The 11837-nt window shown below is 41.5% G+C and overlaps 1 protein-coding gene across 1 annotated transcript; it reads left to right on the forward strand.

Annotated features, from left to right (window-relative positions):
* Window positions 1-1264: 1264 nt before the first annotated feature.
* MED4 (mediator complex subunit 4) lies at window positions 1265-11000 on the forward strand. Its single transcript, XM_083572877.1, has 7 exons — window positions 1265-1381; window positions 3130-3196; window positions 4561-4731; window positions 5454-5511; window positions 6858-6944; window positions 7571-7702; window positions 10102-11000. The coding sequence occupies exons 1-7, from the start codon at window positions 1296-1298 to the stop codon at window positions 10272-10274; spliced, it is 774 nt and encodes a 257-aa protein (XP_083429003.1). The 5' UTR covers window positions 1265-1295; the 3' UTR covers window positions 10275-11000.
* Window positions 11001-11837: the final 837 nt, after the last annotated feature.

Genomic DNA, 11837 nt, shown 5'->3' on the forward strand with positions numbered 1-11837 from the left:
CAAAATGAGAACCCAAAATACATAAAAAACCCAAACCCCCCTCAAACACATTTTGAAGGCCATAGGTTTATTACTATTTATTAAATTTTATTTAATGTGTGCTCCTCCTTTGGTCTGAATCATGGCAAAATGGCTATGCAAAATGTGTTGTCTTGTTAGATTATTACTCTGTATAAAGGGATATATATCAGAAGAGATTATTTGCAGTACAGGTAAGCTATGAGACATCTTAGTGTACCTGTAATTGTGCACCAAACTGTATTTTTTATGATTGTTACCCGCCTCCCCTACTTTTATATGTAAGCTGGAAAAACGGGTTATAAATAAATATACGGTACATGAAATGCTGCTACTATCCCAGTTGGTTAGAGGGTGGTGCTATGGTTGCAGGTTTGATCCCCGTTTGCCCCCAACATGAAACTTGCCCTCCCCAACATAAATCCTGGCTACGTCCGTGACTGCTGCCCATTCATTTTTGTTACTCCAGCTCCATACACGTAATATAAAAATATACGCATGGTGCACGTAGCACCTACGGGATCGGCTCTCCTGGTATGCCCCATAGAGGACCTTAGGGTCCATATATAGCAACACCCTTGTGGTCCCAGGCCCTAAGGAAGTCAGATTAGCCTCAACCAGAGCCAGGGCCTTTTCAACACTGGCTCCAGCCTGGTGGAACGCTCTCTCATATGAGACCAGGATCTGATCTTTTTCTGCGGAGCCTGTAAGACAGAGTTGTTCCACCTGGCCTTTGGCTCATAATCAGTTTGATTCCGTCCCCCTTTTTCTTTTTCCTTTCTCCTCCTGCGATGAGATCGCTCCCTAATTGTTTTAATATTGTATCTTAATCTTTTAAATTGTCTTTTAATCAACTTGTTTTTATTATTGGTTGTTAGCCGCCCTGAGCCTGGTCTTGGCTGGGGAGGGCGCGGCATAAATAAAAAATTATTATTATTATTAAGCAGTTACCAATTTTACAAAACAGCAACAACAGCTGCATATAAAAATGTTGCAGTAATACGAAACTCAGGGCGACGCAGAAAAACAGCGACCCCCTTTCTCTCCCCCCGCCCTCGATTCCGTGGGGCTGCAGCCCCGGTTTGCTCCGCCGGCAGAGGAGAGAAGGGGGCTTGGCGCGGGAACTTGCCGGCGGAGCGCTTGCCTGGCCGGGAAGCCGCGCTGCGCCGAGGGGCCGCCAGGTGGCGCTGGCTCCCAGCCGCCCCGGCCAGCTGCCTTCCTCCTTCGCTCCCTTCCTTCCGGTCGCTCGCTCCTCCTCCTCACGCTCGGCGGAGGCCATGGCGGCGGCGGCGGCTGGCGGAGGGCGGAGCAGCACCCGCGAGCGGCTCTTGGCTGCGCTGGACGACCTGGAGCTCCTCGCCAGGTGGGTCGCCAAGGGAAGGTCAGCCGCGGGCAGCGTCTCTCAGGCGGCGGCGGCGGGAGAGGGGCTTGTGCGGTGGCGGCGGCTTCCCCCGCCCGCCTTACTGTCGGTCAGCCAAGGCGACGCTCCTGTTCTCCCTCAGGATTTACATCGCAGGCTTAAAGGAGCGGTTATTTATTGTTTATTATCATTATTAGGATTTTATTGCAGGTTTAAAGGAACTCATTTATTTGTTATTTCCCCCGGCAGGGACTCAAGGTGGTTTACAGGTTTAAACAAAAACATGGGAAGGAGGGAAATTTTTTTTTTTTTTAAATCCAGTTAAACATATAAAACTATTATATGTTAAGTTGAAGGCAGCTGCGAAACAGCCATGCACCCTGGTTCGCTCTGAGGTTGCCACGAAGGCAAATTTATAAATAGACAAATGTAAACAACTGCTGCATAGTTTAGATTTTTATCAAAAGCACCTTGTTACCGATCTGCGGAATCTTAAATGATAATACATAGTTAGTTTTTATTTCGTGATTTATTTGCATACAAAAATAAATAGGTTGTTTTTATATTAAATTGACTAGGATAATGCAGGAATGGTCTCAAGGTCCCCAAATACACAAATAGTTTAACCCCCACTCCTTTTTAGTATCCACTTTTTTAGGGGTCCACTTGCACATGTGGAAAGGCTCCAAAGCAGCCAACCCAAGTCTGATCGTGCATGCTCAGAAGTAATCTTCACTGAGGTTCATCACTCACTGGGTTCAGTGGGACCTTCCTTCTAAGTACATATGAGTATGTGCATGAAGGACAGGTTGGTTTTTGTTTGTCACCTGGAAGGAGCCTTTGGAGAGAGGAGTATAGTGTTTGCCCTGGGGATAACTTTTTTGTGATACTGGGGCAGTTCTCCATTCTCAGTCCCCCTTCTCCACATCAGAACTATTGAGAAATGGAGTAGAAATATGTACCCCAAACAGAAAATTTTAAGAGACATATTTTTGACTAAATGACATGGTATAAATGCTGTAAGTAAATAAATAAGTGATTCAAACCAGGCACTACAGAGGATGAGGATGGTGAATCCTCAGCATCTGAAGCCCTATTGACTTGCACCAGAAGGGGAGAGGACAATTTACTATTAGGTTTTTGCCACACCTACACCTTGTGTGTACTGTATTTAATTTGTGCAGTTTCAATGATTAGGCTTTCAACTGTGCAAAGTTGAAATTGCACAGGTTAATTGTGCACTATATGCAGTCATAATGTATTTCAGATGCTTTTTCCACACAAAACCTTCAGGAAGGCTATTTTCTTTTTTCAAGCTTTTAGAGATACAGATTAACAGAGTGAATATGTAACAAGCCAGGAAATTGAAAGCTGGAAATTCAGGCCAGTTATTAGCTCAAAAAGATCCAAGCAAACCCTAGAAAATTGGGTCTTATGGTAACCCATATTTTTCTAGTCAAGAAATATGGATCTAGTTCTTTTACTCTGAAAGACTACTAACTGATACAGTTCTAATATACTTGCTTTGCATAAGAAGCAAACATTACAAGGATTATCATACTGTAGATGGCAGTGTTTCATTTATACTTTTCATATGACTTCGCCAAAATAAGTGGCATGGACATGGTACTGTAGTGTTTCTGTGGATCTTTCTACTTAGACTTGTTATTTACTGTGGAGGAGTGAAGGCTGTAACTCAATTTTCAGAAACTGCAACTGACTTTTTCCATTGTGTGAAAACTTTGCTTCAGGGAACTGATTGAGATGTTGGCCATTTCAAGAAACCAGAAACTTGCACAACCTGGGGAGGAGAGGCAGGTAAGCAAACTGATAAAGAGCTCATAAGGTCCAGGTATATTTTTGTTGGGAGAGGCCTGTATAAGATGCAAGCTGTATTAGGCTTTACATGTTAAAACCAGCTCCTTGAAATACTAGTATTATTGGTATTATTATGATTTATTAGACTTGTTTGTCACTTGTTACCTGAAGGCCTCAGCAACTTAAATTATACCACAAAAACAGAACAGAAACACCCCCATAACAATTATGACAATCACACTGTGAGCAGGGCAGTGGGTGGGGTAAGTGAAGACCAGCTACAATCAACTATAACGTCGTTCACTGGTCCTGCTCAGGCTGCACAGAAAAAGCATTTTGGTTCCTGAAATTCATTCTGCTTGTGCAGATACAATATAACGGATAGAATTCTACAGGATGTGGTATTAGTGTGTGAAAACATTCCAGATCCAATGATCCCCAGGCATGCACCCCCAGTTGGTGGAGATGTCAGGCGCTATACTGGCCCCCAGGCATCTTCACTTGGTCGCAAGTGGCAGATAGTCAGGTGCAAAATGCGCCTGGCTAATTTCAAACACTGGGTACTAGTGCACAAAATCTTAAAACAAGTTGGGATCAACCTCCTTTGTTATATTCAGAATTATTTTTTGTTTGTGTTTTATACAGTTACACAAGCAGTGTTAGCTATAACCAGCTGAATATTTTAAATAGTATTCATAAGAAAGTCTATTTTGGAAAGTGAGATACCATGAGATATCTGAGCCTGCATTTTGCCAATGAAGTGACCTGTTTGATGGTTTTCAGACTTAGTTGATTCGTAGGATACGGATGTTATTTCTTATTTCGAATAAGCAAACTTCAGATCAGCCTTGGCTTAACTTTGCCACAAGGTTCTTGTACAGGGAGTCGTTCTGAGTGACTTTTACACCTTGCCTCCAGTGTGTAGCTGCTGCCTTTGGAGCCTGCACATCAGAGACTAGTTGTAATAGCCACTCAAATCTACGTCCTGTATGAGGACTATGCAGCGAACTGTCGCTAGATCTGCCACCAGAGGATGGTTCCGAAGTGTTAAAATGTAAGACTCAAGCCGTTCTGACATTTGGTTATAATATGCCAACAAAACAAAAAGCCTTATGTGGTATTCATCATACCAGTTAAAGATTTAAAGCAATAATTGTTTTGGGTTTATCCATAAAGCCTGCAATTCAGATACACAGGATTCATAACCTACTTGCAGGTGATGACCCACAGTTTAGGAAATGCTGATTCAGAGCAGAATTGTTTCAGTAAACTGCTCAGAAATTGACAGTATATATACTTTCCAATTCAGCTTTGAATTTCTACTTAGCAATCAAAAATTGCAATACACATTGGTTGTTGGACAGATCCTGGAGTTGTTGATTCAGAGGGATAAAGAGTTCCAAGAATTAATGAAACTGGCCCTTGATCAAGGGAAAATACATCATGAGATGCAGCTATTGGAAAAAGTGGTGGAGAAGAGGGACAATGATATCCAGCAGCTTCAGAAACAACTGAAGGAAGCAGAGCATATATTGGTGAGTCTGTGAATAAAATGGCATGTCGGAAGATTGGCATGACACCCATGTCTAATAAATCTGCCATGCAGTGAAGGGTGTTTAGTCTTCTAAACACAGTTAGGGGTTTACATGTCTCAGTCATAATAAGATGCACTGCACATTACTTTACTAATAGTCCAGCCTTTGAGTGCCTTACTCCAATTACTATGGCATCCTCAACCCAAGGTCCAGGTTTCCTTCAACTCTCTTGGGAAGTCTAGGTTCTCTGACACTTCCACTTCAATCATCCCATTCATTTGAATTGTTCTGTTCCCTTTTTAACCCCAGGACCTCTATTGCCATTTCTTCTCCCACTCTTGCATTTCTCCACTTTACTGGGATTGGCGTTCCTAAATTTGTCTCCTCCCTCTAGTTCCATGTAGTAATGTTTCCTGAAGTCTAGCACCTGGCAATAATTACAGGTGCCACAGAAATTCTACCTGGTGATCATTTACAACCATAGTGGATATGTGGACAAGCCTTGCTGTTGATATATCCCTGGGAGGGTATGCTGTTTTAATATTTGCTCTGCAACAACAAAAGCTAGAAGTATGTGTTGTCAATCAGTGTAAGGTATTCTTAAGACACTGTCAAATGTTTGGTCAACTTGCAAAACATTTAGTTCAACTAGTATGGGAATTCTCTTGTACTAAACTCTGGTTGCATATTTGTTCACCAACAAACGTATTTTTTTAATATAGGCCACAGCTGTTTATCAAGCAAAAGAAAAACTGAAAACAATAGAAAAGGCAAGAAAAGGTGAGTATTATATTATATTGTACTTTAGGAAGTTTTACGGTCAGTTTCCACAACTACATTTGACATGTGATGATTAGATCTCTTGCGTAATAGCTTTCCAGTGAAAAACTGCTATTAAAGATCATCTAAAAAATAAGAAAATAAGCATTTAAATGCCAACTAATGACAGGTCTTATTACATGGAAAATATATGTATAGTATTGTATCTTTACAAATGTTAAACAATTTTTTGGATTAATTTCTAAAGAAATCTAATTCAACTCACTGTTGGATTTTATTCAATTTGTTCTTCTAGCATTTATATCTTTACATATCTAAAACCTTTTAATTGTCTCAAGTAGGCAAGGGTGGTCAGTAATGTCCCAAGAAAAAGCTCAACGACCTTGTTTTCTTTAAAAAATAAAACTAAAAAACACAACTTTGGCCACCACCCCCCAAAAAATTTTTATATAAATTATATAATATATGTGTGTGAGAGAGTGAAATGTATATAATGCTTTTTCAGTTTTATAAAGTTACATCTCCCAAGCCACATATGGCAGTAAGATAAACAATTACAGATACGTGCAAACACACAAACATACCTGTAGACATAGTTTCCTAAAATATATTTTCAGTTTAGCATCCTGGACATGATGACACTCTTCTATAGATATTTGAAGATGGCGAAGAGTTGTACTCAGCTGCCCTGAGATCTAATGGGCTTAAGTTACAGAGGAGTAGGTTTCATTTGAACATTAGGAGAAAACTGCTTGATGGATAAGAACAGTTTGACAATACTGCCAATTATTTAAAAGGTTCTTCTTGAACAAGATGGTCTACAAGGCCCCCTTCCTGACTCTATGACCTTGATAGTATCCAAAATAGGGGAAAAGGATGTAGTTGGCATCTAGATGCAACACACACACTTTACTTCAGCTAGGTTTCTGATTACAAACCATGCAACAATTAGAAACTTGCTTGGTTGTTAATCACTGCCACCAGCACACATAAATTTAGTTACACCCATGTGTTCATGACTCTGCATAGGACTGCAGAACAGAATGGTTTAATAAACAGGAAGGAATTGTTTTAATTTGGAAACTTCCAGGCAGCCTCCTACATAGTAGCCATAACATACAGACATATAGTGATCTGCCCTTCAAAAAATCCACAGTAGTGGTCTACAATGTGTACAAGTCTAAAAATCAGTGTGCAAGGATGAGAAAATGAGGGGGAATTGGTGGCTCAGGAAACGAGCAGTGACAGCTTTTACATGTTTCCTCCTGAAACACTGGCTTTTGAATCTCGTAATGCAGAGATGAGGCTTTTTACCTACTGCATCTTTTTTTCACCACTTCTCACAGGGGCAGTTTCATCTGAAGAAATAATTAAATATGCTCATAGAATTAGTGCCAGCAATGCTGTTTGCGCTCCTCTGACATGGGTGCCAGGTAACATGTTTCACAATTAAATGTTTGACATACTGTATTTTCACTGAAAAATGGATCTAAAAATGTTTTATCTCTGCATATACTTTGTGTACAAGTTTTGGCTGAATTTCACAGGCAGATGGAGCGAAACACACTTTTCTATGTAGCAAATATGCTACGTGCTGCTAGGTGAACAGTGGTTAAAAGGAAAGATGATTGATGGAGATTGGATAGTTGTCTTGCTATATATATATGTATGTTGTTGTTATTGTTTAGTCATTTAGTCGTGTCCGACTCTTCGTGACCCCATGGACCAGAGAACGCCAGGCACTTCTGTCTTCCACTGCCTCCCGCAGTTTGGTCAAACTCATGCTGGTAGCTTCGAGAACACTGTCCAACCATCTCGTCCTCTGTCGTCCCCTTCTCCGTGTGTGTGTGTTTATTCAGAATTGCAAACCAACCTCCCTCCACCTCTTTCCCCCTTTTCTTCCTAATGTAACACTAATGTCTCACAGCTAATGAAACTGATCTGTACAAAATTCAACTTGAAAAAAGAGACATTGCACATACTTTTCTAAACCAAGAAATCTTTAATAAAAATCTATTTTAAAAAAGAAAGCATTGCAAACCAATTGTTTATTTTTAAGGTGACCCTAGGAGGCCATACCCAACTGATCTGGAGATGAGGAGTGGTTTGCTGGGTCAGATGAACAACCCATCAGCAAATGGTGTCAACGGACACTTACCAGGCGATGCACTTGCAGCAGGCAGATTGCCAGGTAATGGGAAATGAGAGAAATTAAACTTCTCCATTGGCCAGTGACTGAATCAAATCATTTGAGCTGTTTCAAATAGTGTATATTATTTCAGAGATGGAGAAAATGCATGTGCTTTACTTAGCCAACAGCTAAATTGAACAGGGAGAACAAAAATACATTTATGATTTCAATTTTATTAAATGTTTTATCAACAAAAACAAGATGGTCAAAGAAGTGGTATTTGTTGTGGATAACATTCTGGTACTGCTGTTTAGCATGCAATCACTAAGCTAAGGGTGGCTTAATATGTTTGAAACAGTATAGTGGTACCTTGGTTCTCAAACGCCTTGGTATTCAAACAACTTGGAACCCAAACACTGCAAAGCCGGAAGTGCTCCGGTTTGCGAACTTTTTTCAGAAGTTGAACGTGTTCCATTTTGAGTCTTACACTTCTAATTTGAGTGCCACACTTCTGTTTTGAGTGTTACTCTGAGGTCTGTCTGTTTTTGCTATTTATTTAGCGTTCTGTTTTTGCAGCTCTTTTTTTGTATGACTGTGTGGAACCCAGTTTAGCTACTGATTGATTGATTGTGTGACTGCAGTACATTGTTTATTGCTTTCATTTTATGGATCAATGGTCTCGTTAGATAGTAAAATTCATGCTAAATTGCTGTTTGAGATGTTGTTTTTAAAAGTCTGGAACAGATTAATCCATTTTGCATTACTTTCTATGGGAAAGCGTGCCTAGGTTTTGGAACGCTTTGGTTTTGGAACTGTCTTCCGGAACGGATTAAGTTTGAGAACCAAGGTACCACTGTATTTAATTGTTAAACCATATGGCAATCAGGACAACCACATTGTAGCTCCTGCTCATCCCTTGAACAACTCCCTCTTTGGAAATAACTATGCTTTGCAGCAATATAGCATTAACATTGAAGCCATGGTCAGAAGCATGATTAAAGGGTTATAGGCTAGCTGTGATTAGCAAAAGAAAAAAGTGAAGATGGAGGGAGAATAGCTTGTGTGAGAGAGACAGAAGGGCATTCTCAATTCCAAAATGGGCATTTGAATGGGAAGGAGAGCAAACCACAGTTCAACCATTAGGCTGTGCAATGTCTATACCAATCTCCCTCTGAAATCAATTGGGCCTAAACATTTAACTTTGGTTGGCTTGTATTTTCATGGTTTGTCTTAGGTTGAAATGATATGTAGTTTTATTGCATGATTTGCAAATATTTACAGTGGTACTTTGGACTTCCAGAACGGATAAAGTTCGTAAACCAATCTTAAACCAAGGCGCGCTTTTCCCATAGAAAGTAATGCAAAATGGATTAATCTGTTCCAGACTTTTAAAAACAACCTCTAAAACAGCAATTTAACGTGAGTTTTACTATCTAACGAGACAATTGAAATGAAAGCAATAATCAATGTAAAAAGGTAAAGGGACCCCTGACCATTAGGTCCAGTTGTGGCCGACTCTGGGGTCGTGGTGCTCATCTCACTTTACTGGCCGAGGGAGCCGGCGTACAGCTTCCGGGTCATGTGGTCAGCAAGACCAAGCTGCTTCTAGCGAACCAGAGCAGCGCATGGAAACGCCCTTTACCTTCCTACCGGAGCGGTACCTATTTATCTACTTGCACTTTTGACATGCTTTTGAACTGCTAGGTTGGCAGGAGCAGGGATCGAGCAACGGGAGCTCACCCCGTTGCGGGGATTCGAACCCCCAACCTTCTGATTGGCAAGTCCTAAGCTCTGTGGTTTAACCCACAGCGCCACCTGCGTCCCTAATAATCAATGTACTGTACTATAAAATAAATAAAACGGTATTGTGGATGATAAAAATTAAAATTTATTACCTGCACTGATGAGTCATTGTTTGGATGGGGGGGGGGCTTTTATCCATTTCCACAGTCACACAATTAGTCAGTCAGTAGCTAAACTGGGATCCACACAGATCCCACCACCACCACACTGCTGCAGGAAATGCTCCCTAGAGCACGGGCCTCCCGCAGCAGCATGGGGGGGGGGGAGTTGTGCGCCTGCCAACCTGCTGGCGGGTGAGCGGACATGCAGCTTCCCTCCCTCGCTGCTGCAGGAAACGCCGTGACAACCCCCTTCTCCGCTGCCAGACAATGGAAGTGTGGCACTCAAAACAGAAGTGCACCCCCAAACGGAGTATGTTCAGATTCCAGAAAAAGTTTTCTAACTGGAACACCTTTCGGTTTGAAGTGTTCGTGTTCCAAATAGTTTGTGAACTAGGCTGTTTGTAGACCGAGGTACCACTGTAGTTAGAAGTAAAGAACTGCATAGTTCCGTGAAACTTCTAAACGGTGCATAACAATAGACTGCAAGTTGTTAAAATATATTGCTATGAAAATAACTGGATGTGTGATTTTTGTATCATTTCATTTTTCCTTTAGATGTACTCGCACCTCAGTATCCCTGGCAATCAAGCGACATGTCAATGAACATGCTACCGCCTAATCACAGCAATGACTTTATGCTGGAACCTCCTGGACATAATAAGGAGAATGAAGATGATGTGGAAGTCATGTCAACAGATTCATCAACCAGCAGTAGTGACTCAGATTAGGGACTGCATCTCAGTCTGTTTGGTGCACATTATATACATCATTAAGCACCTGCTCTGCAATCCAGATGGCCACAGTGCAAGGAAAAAAACCTGTCTACAACTTTGACATTTATTACATTATATTTTATGAATTGCTGTTCAGAATAACCCAGCTATGGCTGGAAACAGTCCTGGAGAAAGTGAAGCATGTTTCCAGCAGCTGTAACACAATTTATTTCAATGTGTAGATAAAACAAATTCTTGAAGAAGAAATAGAAAGAACAACTGCAGGAAGTGGTAGCTGATAATCCTTTAATTTGTGGAAGGGGCTTTTTTCTAGTGGTGGTGACAGCAAACAGACTGAGGAAATTTTCGCTAATTCCCCTTGTCAGACTAGATAGTTGGAGGGCATGAAGGAATTTGGGGAAAGTATTTGCATTTCCATTAACAGAAATATTATTTGGGGAGAATTTCACTCACAGAATCTCTGGATCCATCTCTCTAACTTTTCAGAGAGAATATGCAATGTGAAAACAGTTAAATTTTTACAGATATTAGAAGTTAGTTGCTGGATTCAGCTTATGAGCAGTATATAGAATATAAGCTTGACTAACTTTGGTGTATTATGAACAGCTTTCCCTCAAACAGAAGCATACCACTAGTCATCTTTTTTTCTGAAAACGATGGAATAGGAGGGCATAAAGTTGTATCCACTTGTTGCACAAAATAAAGCTGATCCAACCAGTCTTCCTCAGCTCAACCCACTCCACCCCACAACAATCTTTCTGAAAAGCCTCTCCATAGGGCTTGAAGACCCTTCTGAACATCAGGGGTTGTGCTGGCAGCTGCTGCCAGCGTGGGGGAGAATCGCCTAAAATCAGGTGAATGCACACACAAAGTGCGTCCGCTACTTTGGGTTATTCTACCCTCCCACCAGAGCCCCCCACCCCACCAGAGCCCACAAACACAGTGCACATTATTCAGTAGGGCCTTACAGCCCTCTGGAGGTTTTATAGGGCGGTGTAGGGGAACTCTAGGTTATGCAAGCTGCTTTCTGTTCAAGCAAACCTTGGATACAGTGCTAAGAGTTCTATTGTACATGCGATATTGAAGATTGCTGTACTATTCACAGAACAATCCTAACTCCCAACCGGCTGTGCTGGAAGGGGGTTGGATGTGGCAAAGGAACCCTTCCGGTGAGTGCCTGAATGTCACCATGTAAACAGTGGGTGGTAGTACAGTGGTACCTCAGGTTAAGAACTTAATTCGTTCCGGAGGTCCGTTCTTAACCTGAAACTGTTCTTAACCTGAAGCACCACTTTAGCTAATGGGGCCTCCTGCTGCTGCCACCAAGCGATTACTGCTCTCATCCTGAAGCAAAGTTCTTAATCCAAGGTACTATTTCTGGGTTAGTAGAGTCTGTAACCTGAAGCGTCTGTAACCCAAGGTACTACTGTATCCCTGCCATGGCATTTTGGGAGTTGGCATTGGCCAGTACTGGATCCTCAGCTGTGTCACGCTGTGGTAGTAATGGATTTGATTTCAGCCTCTCTACTGTGCTAGCCTGGGGACCACATAGCAAGA

The sequence above is a fragment of the Podarcis filfolensis genome (genome assembly GCF_964270895.1).
Source record: "Podarcis filfolensis genome assembly, chromosome: 1".
NCBI classification, from domain to species: Eukaryota; Metazoa; Chordata; class Lepidosauria; order Squamata; family Lacertidae; genus Podarcis; species Podarcis filfolensis.

Bases quoted from the DNA above. Each gene is read 5' to 3' on its own strand.
- MED4 (XM_083572877.1), top strand. From the start codon at position 1,296: ATGGCGGCGGCGGCGGCTGGCGGAGGGCGGAGCAGCACCCGCGAGCGG. The intron at 5,512-6,857 runs GTGAGTATTATA...CACTTCTCACAG, and splicing joins AATAGAAAAGGCAAGAAAAG to GGGCAGTTTCATCTGAAGAA. The intron at 6,945-7,570 runs GTAACATGTTTC...TTTATTTTTAAG, and splicing joins TCCTCTGACATGGGTGCCAG to GTGACCCTAGGAGGCCATAC.